A 15175-nucleotide genomic window follows, 5' to 3' on the forward strand; every position below is an offset into this window, starting at 1 on the left:
GAGTGTCTCAAATCCCACTTCAGCTTAAAACGCCCTGATACTGAAGATTGTACTCCAGTGTTGCTTTTCACTGTACGAGGTTTCAGGTTTCATACACACACAGGCTTATTCTTAGCAGGCTGAACACAACACAATGTGATATAGACAGTGGCGTCAATAGGAGACCCAATTTTCAAAGGAGAGACCTACTGATCATTCAGGCAAACGTGTGAACTTAGACGGCAAACAAAACTTGGGCTTGGAAAGAAATATCTTGTAAACAAGTATTCTCAGATGATGCCAGACTGACGTGACCTCAGCAGAGGTAGAGACAAGTAGATGTAATACAGTCATGACGGACCAAGTGATATTTGCACATTTATACCAAAAATACCTAAATTCAAAAGAGCAGATCATGTTTCCACAATGTGTGAATCAAAATAGTCTGTAGAAGTTGATGATGCACTATAACCTGAGGCTGCAAAAGGTCATCAGGAGTTCTGTCTTTACAAAACAAGATCTAAAAATGCTGCCTCTTTGTTGTTGTGCCTTTTAGATAGAAAGATTTCATTTCACCTGATTTCATTATTTCTGGTTTCATTTCCAAGTATTAAATGGCCCAGCAACGGGCACTTGCCATAAGCGTCATCCAAGTCACAACAGCGTAGCAGATACAATGTGACCCGGAGGTGGGGCTGGACACAACTATCTTGACCAACTCTCCGACAGAATGGAGAGACATGTGAGACAATGGGATTAGCACAAAATAGATGGCAGGGTGGAGCAGGTAAAATGTTTGTCATCCTAAAATTGAATAGTATGGTATCATTCATGAGGGGTTGGATTACTTTATCTTCTGCAAAATAACCACCAAATTTACCGTTCAGTACGTGTGTGGTTGTGTTCTTGTCCACGTCTTTTCTGCCGATCCTTAAACTTTGGTGAATAATATATGAAAAGCCTGATTCTCAGTCAGATTGAATCCGAAAGCAATTTGGCAGATATGTAATGCATGATAAACTGTGATCAGGCCTGCCAATTGAAAGACATGCTTAGTTCTGTTCTACATTACCATACATATCCCATTTGGTTTCTGGTATTGCTAGAAGTCAGTCAATCAGCTTTTGTAGAACAGAGGTTGAAAATTTGTTTCATTTGTAGTGTGCCAACCTCTGATCAGCGTGTGAAAACACTTGTATATGACTTCGGTAGCTTCTCTGCTTGAGCTTAAAGACAGTGATAATAGAAAGCCTCAATGATGAGCTAGAAGTGTGGAGGTTCAAGATGTGGCCATTCAGCAGGCTGTGATAGTCTAAAAATAGATGCTACTGACGCTTGCAGGCAATTCTGGCCTCTGCTGTTGAATGTGGCTGTGACAAGATGCCCGACTTTGTGGCACTACAATACCAAGTCACTGAAATACTTCTTTGAGGACAACATTACCAATAGAGTCAAGTTCTTGTAAAGACTTTGATTAAATTTAGAAAGAAGTTGCCTTTAAGTAAAGACATGGCAGACTTTTCAATACTTGTGAAGAAAATCCATAGTTAAGTTCAGGAGGCAGACACACTGCCTGCTTTTAAAATCAGGCTTAAAACTTCCGTTTTTGCTGGCTAAGTTGACCCTGATCTATCTCTTACTTATGCCTCTATAGGCCTAGACTGCTGGGACACTTCCCATGATGAGGCACTGAGAATCTCTCATCTACTCTCCTCTGTCAATCTTTATATATTTATTAGCTACAACTGCATGCGTCTTCTCTCCCCTGTAGTTTGTGTAGGTGTGGAGTTACACATTTCTGATCTGCACTTACTGGCTTCACCAACCTCTCCAGTGCTTACTGTTCTACTATGTGCTGTTTTTCTGTTTCCCCTCTGCCATCCTTTTCTCTGTCCCTTTACCTTCCCTCCAGCCAGTTGACGCAGATGTCTGCCCACCCTGAACCAGGTTCTGCTGGAGGTTTCCTCTTGTTAAAAAGTTTTGTTTTTTTTCCCCCACTGCCTCCGAAGAGCTTACCCAAAGGGAATCATTGGATTTGTTAAGTTTTCTATGTATAATAAAATATGTATGGCCTTTGTCTAACTGTATCACGCCCCCTGAGATGACTCGTGTAGTGAACTGGTGCTGTTTAAACCAAATTGAAAGGTTGGTGGAACGATATCCACCACATTACTTCTGAAGTCATGACAAAGGATTTCTCAGTCTAGCATGGGCTCAACAGCTAAACTTCAGCACTCTGACCCCTCATTTAAAATGAGGTGGATCAGATAGTGCTGAGTCACTGATGGAGAAGCTTACATAGTAACAGTGGCTCAGCTGGTTGGTTATGACGGGTCACACTCTACTGAACAAACTAGATCAAAGTGTAATTCAGACAAGATGTCAGTGTTTCTTCTTCTTTGCTCTACAAGTATTTATTTTGGGTCTCACCAGTATGGAAAGTGGCCGAGGTAGCGTTGATCGTGTTCTTGCAGTTCTGTGACATGGGTGTTACATGCACTACGTAGCTTTGACCACAAGTCAGTCCAGGGATCCAGCAGTTAGTGCCGTAGCTCGTACATGACATCTCTGTACCATATTTGTCCGTCGCCGTGGCCGAGTAGGAGTCGGCCCCAAAAACAGCCGACCAAGACACCATGACAGAGTGTGAGGTGCAGCTGTACTCCACCGATACTGACGAAACGGGCATCAACTCTGCAAGTAACACAGTAGATAAAATGTTGTTTTGTTATTTTGTAGATGAAAAACTGTTTATGGTGGAAACTTTATCAGAAACAGTGTGGTTAACGATTTCTCTTATGGGAAAACTGACAGTATACTGTAAAACAGTCTACTTAGATTTCTTTTTTTTCCAGGTTTATGTTTGCATGATAGGCTCAACAAGTAGGTTGTCAGGGCATCTGAATCCTTTTTTCCCTGAGGATCATATTCTGCGTGTCTGAAAGGGACGCCTCAGAGAGAAAAGCTGACCTAGATCCTAATCACCAAGATATTGATATTGGTTTGGCTCTGCCGACTCACTGTTGGTGGTGTACATGTATTCTGTGGGCTCGCTCGGCACCAAGAATATGCTGAATGAGGACACTAATATCAGATAGCTGGAACATGGGAGGATGCCTCCAATATCCAACTTGGTGTCTGAGACATTGTATGTGGACAGCTGGCTGGTGGGGTCACTGAGATTCCGGATGATGACTTGGTACAACAGGACTTTCTTCACCGGCTGCCACGTTATTCTCGCTGTATCCTGTCCAGTCTGCTTTGCTGTGACACCCACTGGTGGCGATTGCACTAAAATCAGAAACGAGGATTTACTTAGGGGAAGATAATTCAGCTGATGATTCTTGTGGACCTTTTTGATCTGAAGATCTAAAAAGGGTTACAGTTACCATTTATAAATTCATATTCCACTATTACAGCCAAAGACAAGTCAAACAGTGTTAATGCATCAGTTTACGTAAAAATACATCAAATTCTTGTATGCGAAGTTAATTAAAGAGGTTCCAAGCCATGATTAGGTATTCACATTATAAGCTGTAGTTTTAAAATACCTGCCTCGGAATCTTTGGAGTCAAATTTCTGACACATTTTGCAAATTTATTTGGTAACAGCACCTCGTCTTTCCGAACACATACAGTCCACATCACTGATAAATCAGCACCTTGCAGTTTCTTTAAGACCTATTTCATTTAAAGCCAGTTGCTCCTACAAAAGCTGTCCAAAATCAGATTTCCATCTTCCAGAGTCACCAAGAGACTGTTTATTGTATTGTGGAACGACTGAGACCAAATGGACAAGGTGTAGCCAAAGTTTTTCTGTGTTTTGTGGACTGTGATCGTAGCCCTATTTTATTTTATTGCAGTTGGGTGGAAATAAAATCAGATATCAGACAGAGACAGATATTTCAAAACCCTGATAAATGCATTTAAAAACTAAGAACTGTTTTTTATGCTTGACTTAAGTGAGACTGACACAAGATCTTGGATTTGTGATATAACCACTTTAAAGGTTAAGTAAGGGAACATACTTTCATATTATACTCATTGAACCCATATTTAGGTCAATGCTGAAAATTAAGACCCAATGTTGGAGGAGCATTTTAAACCACTCTTAACAGAAGTGATTTTATAGTATTTGTTACCTAGTGTTCTAATTCATAGAATAATTTAGTGGGAGTTTATTGGCATGGGGATACATGTCATTTAAATGCTGTCACTTTAAATAAAATGCAGTGTGAAGCAAACCTATAAACTCTCCTTGTTTTTTTGTTGTTTTTTTTTACAACCTACATGACTACATGTAGCTTTTTGCATCAAAGTGAAGGAACATCTGCAAAGGCTTATAACTCATCTGAGTAATATCCTTTTAAAATGAGAAAATCTTCTTTGATAAATTTACTGAACGTGAGCAAGATTGAGATGAAGCAGTGTGAGACTTGTGTCTCACACAGAGAACATGTGTACACACAAGACTGTGTATATCATCCATTCATCTTTAAACGTGTTTTAGGGTCGAGACGGACTGACACGGATCACTCACATGTCCTGATGGTCCGCACTTTGCTGCTCTCTCCCATGCCGCCCTTGTTTACTGTGTATACGTAGCAGTCATAGTTAGAGGAGGGTTGCAGGTTTTCCACTACAGCCGAGGTGTTGGTCAAGGTGTAGTTAAGCGTTTTTCCAGTATCCTGAGAGTAAACCTCCAGGTAGTAGTACTCCGCCAAAGGTACCGTTTTCCATTTTACAGTGATTGAGGTGCTCGTAGATGCCCAGCCGTGTGTTATCTGCGTTGTCGCGGTGACTGGAAGGAAAGAGAAGATGAAAAAACATCTTTGAATGCGCTACCTAGCAGCGTTGCGTACGCTCAAAGTGAAGCGTCTGTGCGTAACGGTGCGTTTCTGCGCGTAAAGGCGCAGTTCCGACAGGATTATGATTTGATACAGCTAATATATTGAATAATTTATAGTATAAGTAACTCTTTTAGCAGCTCATTGTGTATGTAGTCTGTTGTTCTTGAAGTGTAAATATGGCTGATTTACATTTCCCGAAAATATACGCGTTCACTCAGAAATAACAACATTCCCGGTCACGACCACCAGCGTGGCAACGTCAGTGATTTTACCTGTGTACGCCGAAGTTGAATTCACACACTCCACAAAGTAGAACAAAAAAACTTTGAGAGTCACACTATACTCGGTCCCTTGTTTCAGACCCTGGACATCCTTCGACGTCTTGTCTCCTGACACAGTCACCACAACCGGTGCAGAACCTGAAGAGTTTTTCTTTCGAAGGTCCAAAAGATAGCTTGTTGCCCCCGGATATTTTTCCCATTCTACATAAATTGAAGAGGCGCTTGAAGAAGTTGCTGACAGGATTTTGCAGCCTGAAAGAAATGAGAATACACTGAGAATACACAATAAACTTTGTTTACTGATCAGTAAACACTGCAACTGCATTCAAATAACATAGGTGCTTGATATTTGCCATGATTACATTATATCTTCATGACACACATTGCATCCATTTAGTGTAAAATATTTAACTCCATTTTATACATAATATAGTGCTTTTCTTTTAAAATCCAATTCATGCTAGCACACATAAACTGTCTCACATTATCTAAACTAACTTTCTTCATTTTCTTACCTTCTGCACTATGATGTATCTGTAAAAAAAAACACAAAATTAAGGTAATCAGAAATATGCTATAACTTTTTTTAAAATCATAAATAAGAAAAAAAAAAGGGAAGAAAAAAAATAACAACATTACCTGAGTTAGAGATACCAATACTAAAGAAAAGCCTATTGCTCCCAAGAATCCCATCTTTGACATTGAGAGCGGAATTAAAATTAGTTTAGTGTACACGGGAGTCAAACACAACAGGTGAGCTGGATTCTTTTGAGCTTTAGTCCAGTACTTGTGGGAACCAATCAGTATTCCCCAAATGGGGAAGGCTGTCCCACCAACAGCCCCAGGCAGTCAGAGCAGCCCTGAGAACACAGCAGGTGGGAGGGATGGAGGGTGGGATGGATGGATGGAAGGAAGGAAGGAAGGAAGGATGGAAGAGAGTTTGGTGGATTTACCTGAAATGAAAAGGATGAGAAGGTCTTTCTCTCTCTGTCACGCAATTAGAAGTTTGCATAACTTTCATCCAGGCCATTTTGTCTCATAGCAGAGCGGTCTGTCTGCTTTTGGTGTTTTTGTGTGAAAGTAGGCATCAGTTTCCAACAATGCTAATGTCTACTTGTTTGGTATTTCTTGTTTTTCATATTTGTGAACTTAAACAGCTTCTTTTTCCCTACAGTAATTTTGTGCTGTTGAAGGACTTCGGATAGTCAAACATCAGTGAAAAAAACAGACTTTCTTACAATTCATATCTGTAATTTGTGTTGACAATACTATTAATTTGGCGCTAAACCTTGTGTATCTGAACAACAAAAAAACAGACATACATATGTGTGCCAGTAGTCCGTCTCAACGTCTGTTATTGAGTTTATTCATAAGAGATCAAACCCCAAACTTGCAATGTCTATACTGTAGATTTCTTGTCCATGAATTAAGATTTGCATATGAAATGTGATTATATGAGTGTTCATGCACAGTCCAGATAACATGTAAAAAATGACCTTTGGTGGCCATAACAACTAACACCTTATGTACTTTACATTGTTTCTATTAAATGTATAAGTCTAGTTTGTGGCATAGAGAATAATTGATGCTCTAATACATTTTACAATATATTTATTAAAGTCAGGGTCAGGCTCAGAGTCTGTGGAATCCCACATCCAAGAAAGCAAAACTAGAGTTAACACAGACATAGATGTTACAGTATCTTACCAGTAACCATGTTTATCAAAACCAAGTAAACTTAACATGAAAATCTGAAATACAGGTCGACTCACTGTCCAGCCATTTCAGTTTTCATCAGTAGATATAGTTTACTTTACAGTGAGAAATCTTTGATGGAAAGGTTCTTTTTATTAAGTACATTTCTGGAATGGGCTGCAAGGTGGCGCAGCACTGTTGCCTCGCAGCAAGAAGGTCGCCGGTTCGCGTCCTGGTGAGGACACCCGGGATCTTTCTGCGTTGCATGTTCTCCCCGTGCAGCGTGGGTTCTCTCCGGGTTCTCCGGCTTCCTCCCACAAGATCCAAAAACATGTTGAGGTTAATTGCTGATTCTAAATTGTCCGTAGGTGTGAATGTGAGTGTGCTTGGTTGTCTGTCTGTGTGTAGCCCTGTGATAGACTGGTGACCTGTCCAGGGTGTCCCCTGCCTTCACCCTAATTCAGCTGGGATAGGCTCCGGCCCCCCACAACCCGAGTGAGCATTAAGCGATGTATAGATAATGGATGGATGGACGTTTCTGGAATGAACTGTCATACTTAGCCACATTCTCTGTCTTATTCCCATTGATTTCAGGACCCTGAACTTATTTTGCATTTAAAATATACACAGAACAATATAGCTACTGTGGTAAGTTTGGGGTTCAGTCGTCTCTGTAGGTCAATGAGCTCTAAATGACATTTCCCAAATGTAAGTTTGACTTCTGCTGTTCTAAGCTTTAATTTAATGAATTGTTAAATATCCCTGTAGCATTTTGCTTCAGATGCTAATGTTAAAACAATGTAGTTACAATGTCAGAACTTAGATGACTGTTACTGATCGGTGAATGTCATAAAAGACTCAAATGGAAAAATTCAAGCTGATCCACTTTAAACTTCCACGATTTAGGTCAAACTGATCAAAGGAGCCCCGACCAACATTGATCTTATCACAACAGTGTCATAACTTCAGCATTCACAGGCCACACTCTACATGCAGCTTGATTTTACTGACCTACTAACACATCCCGTCCCCCGTCGTCTCATGTCACATGTGACATCAACCCAAGAAAGTGCATGTTTTAAACTCAGGACAAAATATATACTTTCCATTTGCTCTCTTTCTGTCTGTTCTTTAATCCTCTCTAATAAGAGGCCCTCATCTTTTTTTGTATCCACCCTTCCCCATCCAAGTTACTGTAAATATAAAAACTGTAAAGGCATGTTGCGACTTCACACATGTTTATGCGTTTTCATCCTACGAACAATGCATGAGAACACAGTGAACGACCTGAGCTGAACAGATAAAGGCTTGGGAGGGGCCGCCTGAGCAAAGAAGACAAGTGCCACTGAAACTAAAGTCGGCAATACATACTTGGGAATTGGGACTTCATCTAAATGGGATGCACTTACAAAACACGGCATGCTTGGAGCTGTTACTAAGTTGTGTCTCTCTTAAACTGTCAGCCTTTGATGGTGTTTGGTCGAGTATTTGGATGAAAAGTTAATTTCCTCCCAGATAGACTAATCCCTAAGCTGGCTTTATGTAGGCTACATGCTGAACTGAAAAAGATCTTTTATCACTGGAATAAAGGACTATCACCACCTAGTTCCGTGTCGTGTATTAGAAAAAAGGAAGTCAACATGAAAGTGGATATGGGCCTCAAACCTGCCAGGAAACTTTAGCTGCCCTGCTTAAACAAAAGAGCAATTTTAAAGCACAGTGAATAAGGACAAGTGATGCGAACGCCTTGATATGTCATTGTATTTTTATGCAGCTGTGATATTGTCTCCAAGTCGACTCTGTTACAGGTCACAGGTATTGAGCATCTTGTGATGCAACTTCCCACAAATTATTCGAGTCATCTTAGTCATTCAAGATGCAATGTGTTCCTAAAAATGATATTAGAAGACAATAAAGTTGCAGTGGAATCACCTGATGCGTTATTGGATATAAAATCAGACAAGTGAGCACTAGAAAAAGTGAAACAGGAGTTCAGTCAGACTCTCAAAGTACTCTTTAAGAAGGAAAAGATAAGTTTCTGAAGCACCAAAGTTCTCACTGACTGAATAGCAAACTTAAACTAAGTAATAAGATAGTGTGTTAAAAATGACTACATTTGAATTACAGGTGAGATGTATAACTGATTTGAAATTTCTATATTTTAGTAGAAAACATGGCCGCTGTAGTACAAAAGCTTTTAAAACGATGGCTGCTGTAACCCAGACAAAAAAACTATCAGATTACTTCCAGTCTAAACCTCTTTTTCATCTAAATGTCACTATAATTACTGTATAATTACTAGTAATAGTGTAGCTGTGCTATGTACTATATATGGGCATGTTTTCTTTAAATAGTGGCACATATGATACTGTCTTCAGGTATTTTACTATAGTTTCATGACATAATACATACACAAGGTGTGCTTTACTGCTTTGTGACACAAAGACGAACAGCCTTACAGTAATAAATAGGATGAGGATTGTTGCTCTTCCGGTGCAAACAGAACTGATTGGCCTGTTTGAAGCGATCTCCTGCTCTGGTTGTTGATCAGTATTTAAAAAGAAGAATTTGAGCAATGTTTTGTGAGGCAAAGTCTGGGTGAGATGAAATTTCTTTTGTCAGTTCTGGTTGTTCAGCAGCCTGCTTACATGTTAGGTGGAAAGATGTCCTTAAAATCATGTACAGATTTCAGTTAACGTTTAGTGGAAATTTAAACCATATTCAAAGTAAGAAGAAGATGGTTCTTGATCCAGATCAAGTGCAGACTGAAAACTTGTTACAAGGTTTTAACACTGTGAGATGGTATATTATTTTTTGTTCATTATTTTTTTATTCATTAATGTACTATAATGCTTCCTTTAGTGAAATATCTCCAAAAAACCCAAAATCTCATAAACCACCACAAAAACTATCTATACACTGCTTGATCCTCTGTAGGGTATCCGGGGGAAGGAGGGAGCAGTGGACACTCCGAACAGGTCTCCAGTCTGTCACAGGGCTACACTTAGATGTTTTTGGACTGTGGGAGGAAGCCGGAGAACCCAGAGAGAACCCACGCTGCACAGGAACATACAAACTCCACATAGAAAGATCCCAGGCCAGGATGCAATCTTCTAGCAGTGAGGCAGCCACAGTCCAAAAACGTGCTGAGGTTAATTGGTCATTCTAAATTGTCCGTAGGTGTAAATCTGACTGTGCTTGGTTGTCTGTCTCTACCTATAGCCCTGTGACGGACTGGGACCTGTCCAGGGTGTCCCCTGCTTTCACCCTACGTCACTTGGGATAGGCTCCAGCCCCCCTGTTACCCTAAAGAGCATAAAGTGGTGTATAGATAATAGATGGATGGACTATCACTACGAGGTGTGTCAGAAAAGTTTCAGGACTGGTGTCACAAAAGATATGTTTCAAATCCAAATGACAATCTACAAATTTTCCCCTTCTAAGTAACCCCCCTGTAGTCTAACACACTTCCCCGGCCTTCTCTGCTACGCCGCCATGCACTCCTGGAAGGATTCTTCTGGGAACCATTATCTTTAGAGAATAGATTTAGAGACTGACTATCCTCTATAAAACTGAGCTCACTAAGTGCTTTATAATATCAAAGTACATAAATAAAATGTAAAAAGTCTGGAAATGGAAGACGGGATGAGGTTGTGTTACCAGAAATTCCCATGACCATGTAGCTAAAAGGAATACATCATCAGCTTTCAAACTCATCAAAATCCACCCTCTTAACAGCCAAGTAATTCCTAAAACTGTACTTATTTAAAGTATTAATATGTACTGTCCCGTCCAAATAAATAAATTTTAACTGAAACTTTTGCTTTAATGAAAAAAAAATAAAGAGCCAGAATTTGAGAGATCAAATGACAAATTATGCCGTGACAAAACATCAAGATCACGTGAGCTCACATCAAGGTGGTAAGCCAAACACAAAAAGAAAGTATGAAAAAGGATATTCATGCGTGTATATACACATGTATGTGTGTTGCAAATAAATTCGACATCAAACCGTCTGCGGTTACCACACGAAATGTTCTATAAACTGTCTCACTTGGTAGATATTCCTACAGTGGTATGTTACGTAAGCTGCTAAAAGATCTCCATATCTGTGTGTCTCAAAGAAATGCCATCTCTCTGGCTGAGTCATGTCCCGTGTTTCAGGTCTGAAAGACAACAATTCCCCACAGGACACCACAGTATCATTATCGATAAACTATACTGTTCGCAGGGCATCTGGGGATAATACCAGAGACGTCCCTTTTGTGTTTTGAGGGACTTAAGCCAACTGAAACTTTTGAAAAAAGGCCACAGCGGCACATGTTCCTGGGATGGGAGCCCTGTGAAACTGTTAGCTGGGTGTGTTTAACAAGGAAAACCACAAAATTTAGAGATGCTTTTCATTGTCAGAGCTGCACTTGGCGGATATAAAAATGGCGTCCAGATCCTGGTCACTCTCGTGGGTAATCCTGTGTGCTGAAGGATAGAAAAGCATTATTAATTCCTTTATGTAATTTAACTTTTCCTGGTGGCTGTGGAAATGACTTATTATGACATCGAGTGCCAGAAAAATGAAAATGGTCAGCTGAGCGCTTTGTTATAGTTCTGATTATAGAAGGAAAGCAACAGTCTGAATACCAAATCAGAACCTAGGGAGCTCATTGCTTTTCTACACTGTAGGGAAACCAAAACAACCCCTGTATGGATCAAGATATTATTCTTTAACAGTCATTCATTCCTTTAAACAGAGTTGGACTTCAACTCTGTCCAGAGCTGCTATATGTGATATACAGTAACACAAAAACACAGGGATGTTTCTGCATTACATAGGACGCACTATATACAGTGTAGTAATGCATGTGCAGTGTATTTAGACTAGTTTTTGTGAGGCCCTTATAAATACATTTATTTTAACATTAATTTTACCAGCAAAAAAGTACAGCTGTAGGTTTAAAATCACTGCGCTTGACACAGTAGATCTTACTCTCTGCTTGACAATCTCTGACTTCTGACCACCTGTAGCAGTGACTGTTTGAATATTGAACATGGTGGCTTTTAAGGCTCTATCCTTAGACCTCTGACAATGAACTTACATTCACTCAGGTGACTTCTTTAGTAAGCACAAGTCAGTCAGTATGCTGATGACATTCAGCTGTTATGCATTTCATTTTCACTTGTGTAAACTTATAAATGCCATAGGTTGTATTGATAATGTAAATCTATAGAGTTCTAAAATGCTTCTGATTTTGAAATGAGCGGTATAAAAGGCTAAAATGCAGAGGCTCCACAGCAGAAATAATAAGAGATACCTAAATGTGGACAGGCAGGGGCAGAGCTGAGAGGTGCTGCACATGTAGTCATACAAGTGGAGTCACATCCAGCAGCTGTTATTTTTCTGACAGAACTTTTTGTTGAACCGTTTCTCCACAGTTGTGGTTCCCACACGGCATTCAAACGAATGCCCTCTATTTAACCACAGACATGAAGCAGTTGTGACAAAACGGAAGATATTTACAAAGATTTTTACATCCGCCAAGGAGGTTATGTTTTCTGTTTGTTGGTTGGTTTGTTTGTTAGCAACATAACTTGAAAATTTATTTCTATTTATACACAACAGTAATCACTTTTGACCAGGCACAATGATCACATACTGAGTCCTAGTTACCAGGTGAATCTAATGCTAACTTTGGGATCTGATTGAAGGGTGGGACGTCCTGCCCATTGACACCATCAGCAAGCTTGTGGACAGTATGCCACATTGTCTTAACACATTGATCTGTGTCAGGGGTGGCCAGACTCAATATTAGGGACTGAGTGACATTTGAAAGAACCTCAAAACATTCACTCTCGCTGTTTGTGGAAGGGGCTGCTGCATCTGTGCGTGCCGCCATCACATCTAACCCATAGATATTCGTTATATTCAGAGTTTCATTCCATATATTCAGAGTTTCATTCCATATATTCAGACTTTCATTATATATATTCAGAGTTTCATTCCATATATTCAGAGTTTCATTCCACATATTCAGACTTTTACATATATATATATAATTTCCTAAACGGCATGCCATAGGCGACAGTGTATATCAAGTACTTATATCTGGAGAACCATTTCATTCCAGAACTCTGTTCTACTTGGATCAAGCTATCTAGCAATATTTTTGTCTTTGTGGTACAACTTGTCAGACCTGCTTAATCAGGTATGGAAGTTCAATGAAAATAACCTTAGTTTTTGTTTTTTTGACAGGTCAGTAGTAGACTTCTGCATTATCGTTTGTTATTGTTGTTAATGTCTGCTAAAAGATGAGACTTTTCATGGAAGCTTCCCTTTTAAAAAATATTTCAACTCACCCATAATCAAAGACTATTTGATCAACTTGTTAAATATAATATTGCAGAATCTGAATCAATGATATGATGAGACATTTCTTTACTAGCTCCTGAGATACTGTTATTGAAAAACGTGCTGAAAGTGATCGATGGGCAATTTAAAAAAAAATTTCTGGTAAAGCATTTGTTATATCAAGCTGAAATTTCAGAGATATCTTCATAAATATTCATATTTTATGCTATAAAAATCTCAGCCAATCCAACATGCTCCAGCAGAAATTGTTCTAAAAAAAATTTGATGACTTGAGTTGGAATGACCCATTAGTTAAAGTATGTTTAATTCAGATTTCGCTGTACATTTAGTTGACGCTCTTGTACAGTGTCTTAAAGACTGCAGACATGAAACGTACTTGAAGCTCTCTGAAAGTATTTGGTACAAAGTGCTGAACAATGCAACACTGACCCACAGCCTGCAGCCAAAGGAAGGAAAATGCAAAACAAAAGAAGGGATGGACGCCATGTGATGTCTCCACTAGGTGGATGTCCTGAGCACACTTTGGTCAACAGTTAAAAATGGATAACTTAAGCAATTTTCCACATTTTTGATCAGTTGAGATTTACATTAAAAAAAACAAACAAAAAAAACCAATTCAGGTTCTTCTACAAATTTAAATTTAAAAAGCAAATCACCAAAAACAGTCTATTTGGCCTGCAGAGATATTCTAAAACAAACCAACAGATAAACAGATCAACAAGGGTAATAGTGTGTTCTGATTAAGTTCCACTTTATGTTTCTCTTCTAAGTACATGTCTACACGTGAAAGAAACCACAAAACACAAAACTGATGCTGGAAATTCTTTATTAACTGAAATATGAATCAGTTTCACACAGTGACACATATTCCAGATAATGAAATACATCCTGAGGATAACAAGCGGCACACTGAAGTGCTTCCAGTCTGTCACTTCATCATCAGGAGGCGTCCTACTTGGGGCTGGAGCTGCTAAAAATCATTTTAATTTGGTAAACTTGTTGATTAACACTTCTTGAGTGAAAGTGGCAACATTTTTCATACATCTGTTTTGGTTACTGATTACTGTTTTGCCAATTAATTGTTTTTGTCATTTCTATAATTTAATTTTACATTTTTATAGTCCTGGCATAAAACTAATCTGCATTTATCCCAATTAGACACAACTTTCTCACTATATTGTACGGCTTATTGTTTGTTTATCAAATGTTTTATCATGAGAATTTTTTTCACTTTTCCACTAAATCCATATCCTGACTTTATCTCATGATACATATTGTGAGCAGGACAAACAAAAGAGACTGTTTCTGTCCTCTTATACTTGATTTGTTCATATTTACGTGCTTTATTATGAATGTTGAGGACACAGCGGTGGTTTTGTTTGGCCATGACACATGATACATCATTTAAAGGCAGGTTTACAACAACAAACAATATCTGAAATATTATTTTCTATTATTCACCCATGTGTCATGGCCAAAAGGTATATTAATTGAGTAGTTCTTCTGCTTAGTTACGAGCCAGGCTTCATTCCAGTCAGACAAAGGAGGAAGGAAGAGGATGATGAGGATGATGTGTTGTATCTGGAGGAGATGTTGTGAATAAAAAAAAGATTAAAATTGCATTCATCCATCCATCCATTATCTATACACTGATGAATCCTCACTAGGATCGCGGGGGGCTGGAGTCTATCCCAGCTAAGGGGTGAAGGCAGGGGACACCCTGGACAGGTCACCAGTCTATCACAGGGCTACACTTAGAGACAGACAACCAAGCACACTCACATTCACACCTGCAGACGATTCAGAATCACCAATTAACCTCAACATGTTTTTTGACTGTGTAGGAGGAAGCAGGAGAACCTGGAGAGAACCCACGCTGCACGAGGTGAACATGCAAACTCTATGCAGAAAGATCCTCATCGGGACACAAACGACCGTCTAGCTGCAAGGCAACGGTGCTAATCACCAACCCACCTTGCAGCCCTTATACTGGTATATGCAAATTAA

At 39.3% G+C, this 15175-nt stretch overlaps 2 protein-coding genes across 2 annotated transcripts in view; both read right to left on the reverse strand.

The window, feature by feature from the left end:
- Positions 1 to 5831, reverse strand: part of fndc7b (fibronectin type III domain containing 7b) — a 53117-nt gene extending 47286 nt beyond the window's left edge. The window contains exons 1-6 of the mRNA XM_008294667.1: positions 5749 to 5831; positions 5625 to 5643; positions 5101 to 5361; positions 4519 to 4779; positions 3001 to 3270; positions 2410 to 2673 (exon numbers count right to left, since the gene is read on the reverse strand). Coding sequence (XP_008292889.1) covers positions 2410 to 2673; positions 3001 to 3270; positions 4519 to 4779; positions 5101 to 5361; positions 5625 to 5643; positions 5749 to 5811 — 1138 coding nt within the window. The 5' untranslated portion in view covers positions 5812 to 5831. The remainder of the gene's footprint in view (positions 1 to 2409; positions 2674 to 3000; positions 3271 to 4518; positions 4780 to 5100; positions 5362 to 5624; positions 5644 to 5748) is intronic.
- Positions 5832 to 14028: 8197 nt separating this feature from the next.
- Positions 14029 to 15175, reverse strand: part of LOC103366817 (fibronectin type III domain-containing protein 7-like) — an 11071-nt gene continuing 9924 nt past the window's right edge. The window contains exon 14 of the mRNA XM_008294655.1: positions 14029 to 14749. The gene's annotated coding sequence lies outside the window, so the exon portion shown is untranslated. The remainder of the gene's footprint in view (positions 14750 to 15175) is intronic.

This window comes from Stegastes partitus, unplaced genomic scaffold (assembly GCF_000690725.1).
Source record: "Stegastes partitus isolate 25-593 unplaced genomic scaffold, Stegastes_partitus-1.0.2 Scaffold983, whole genome shotgun sequence".
Classification (NCBI taxonomy): domain Eukaryota; kingdom Metazoa; phylum Chordata; class Actinopteri; family Pomacentridae; genus Stegastes; species Stegastes partitus.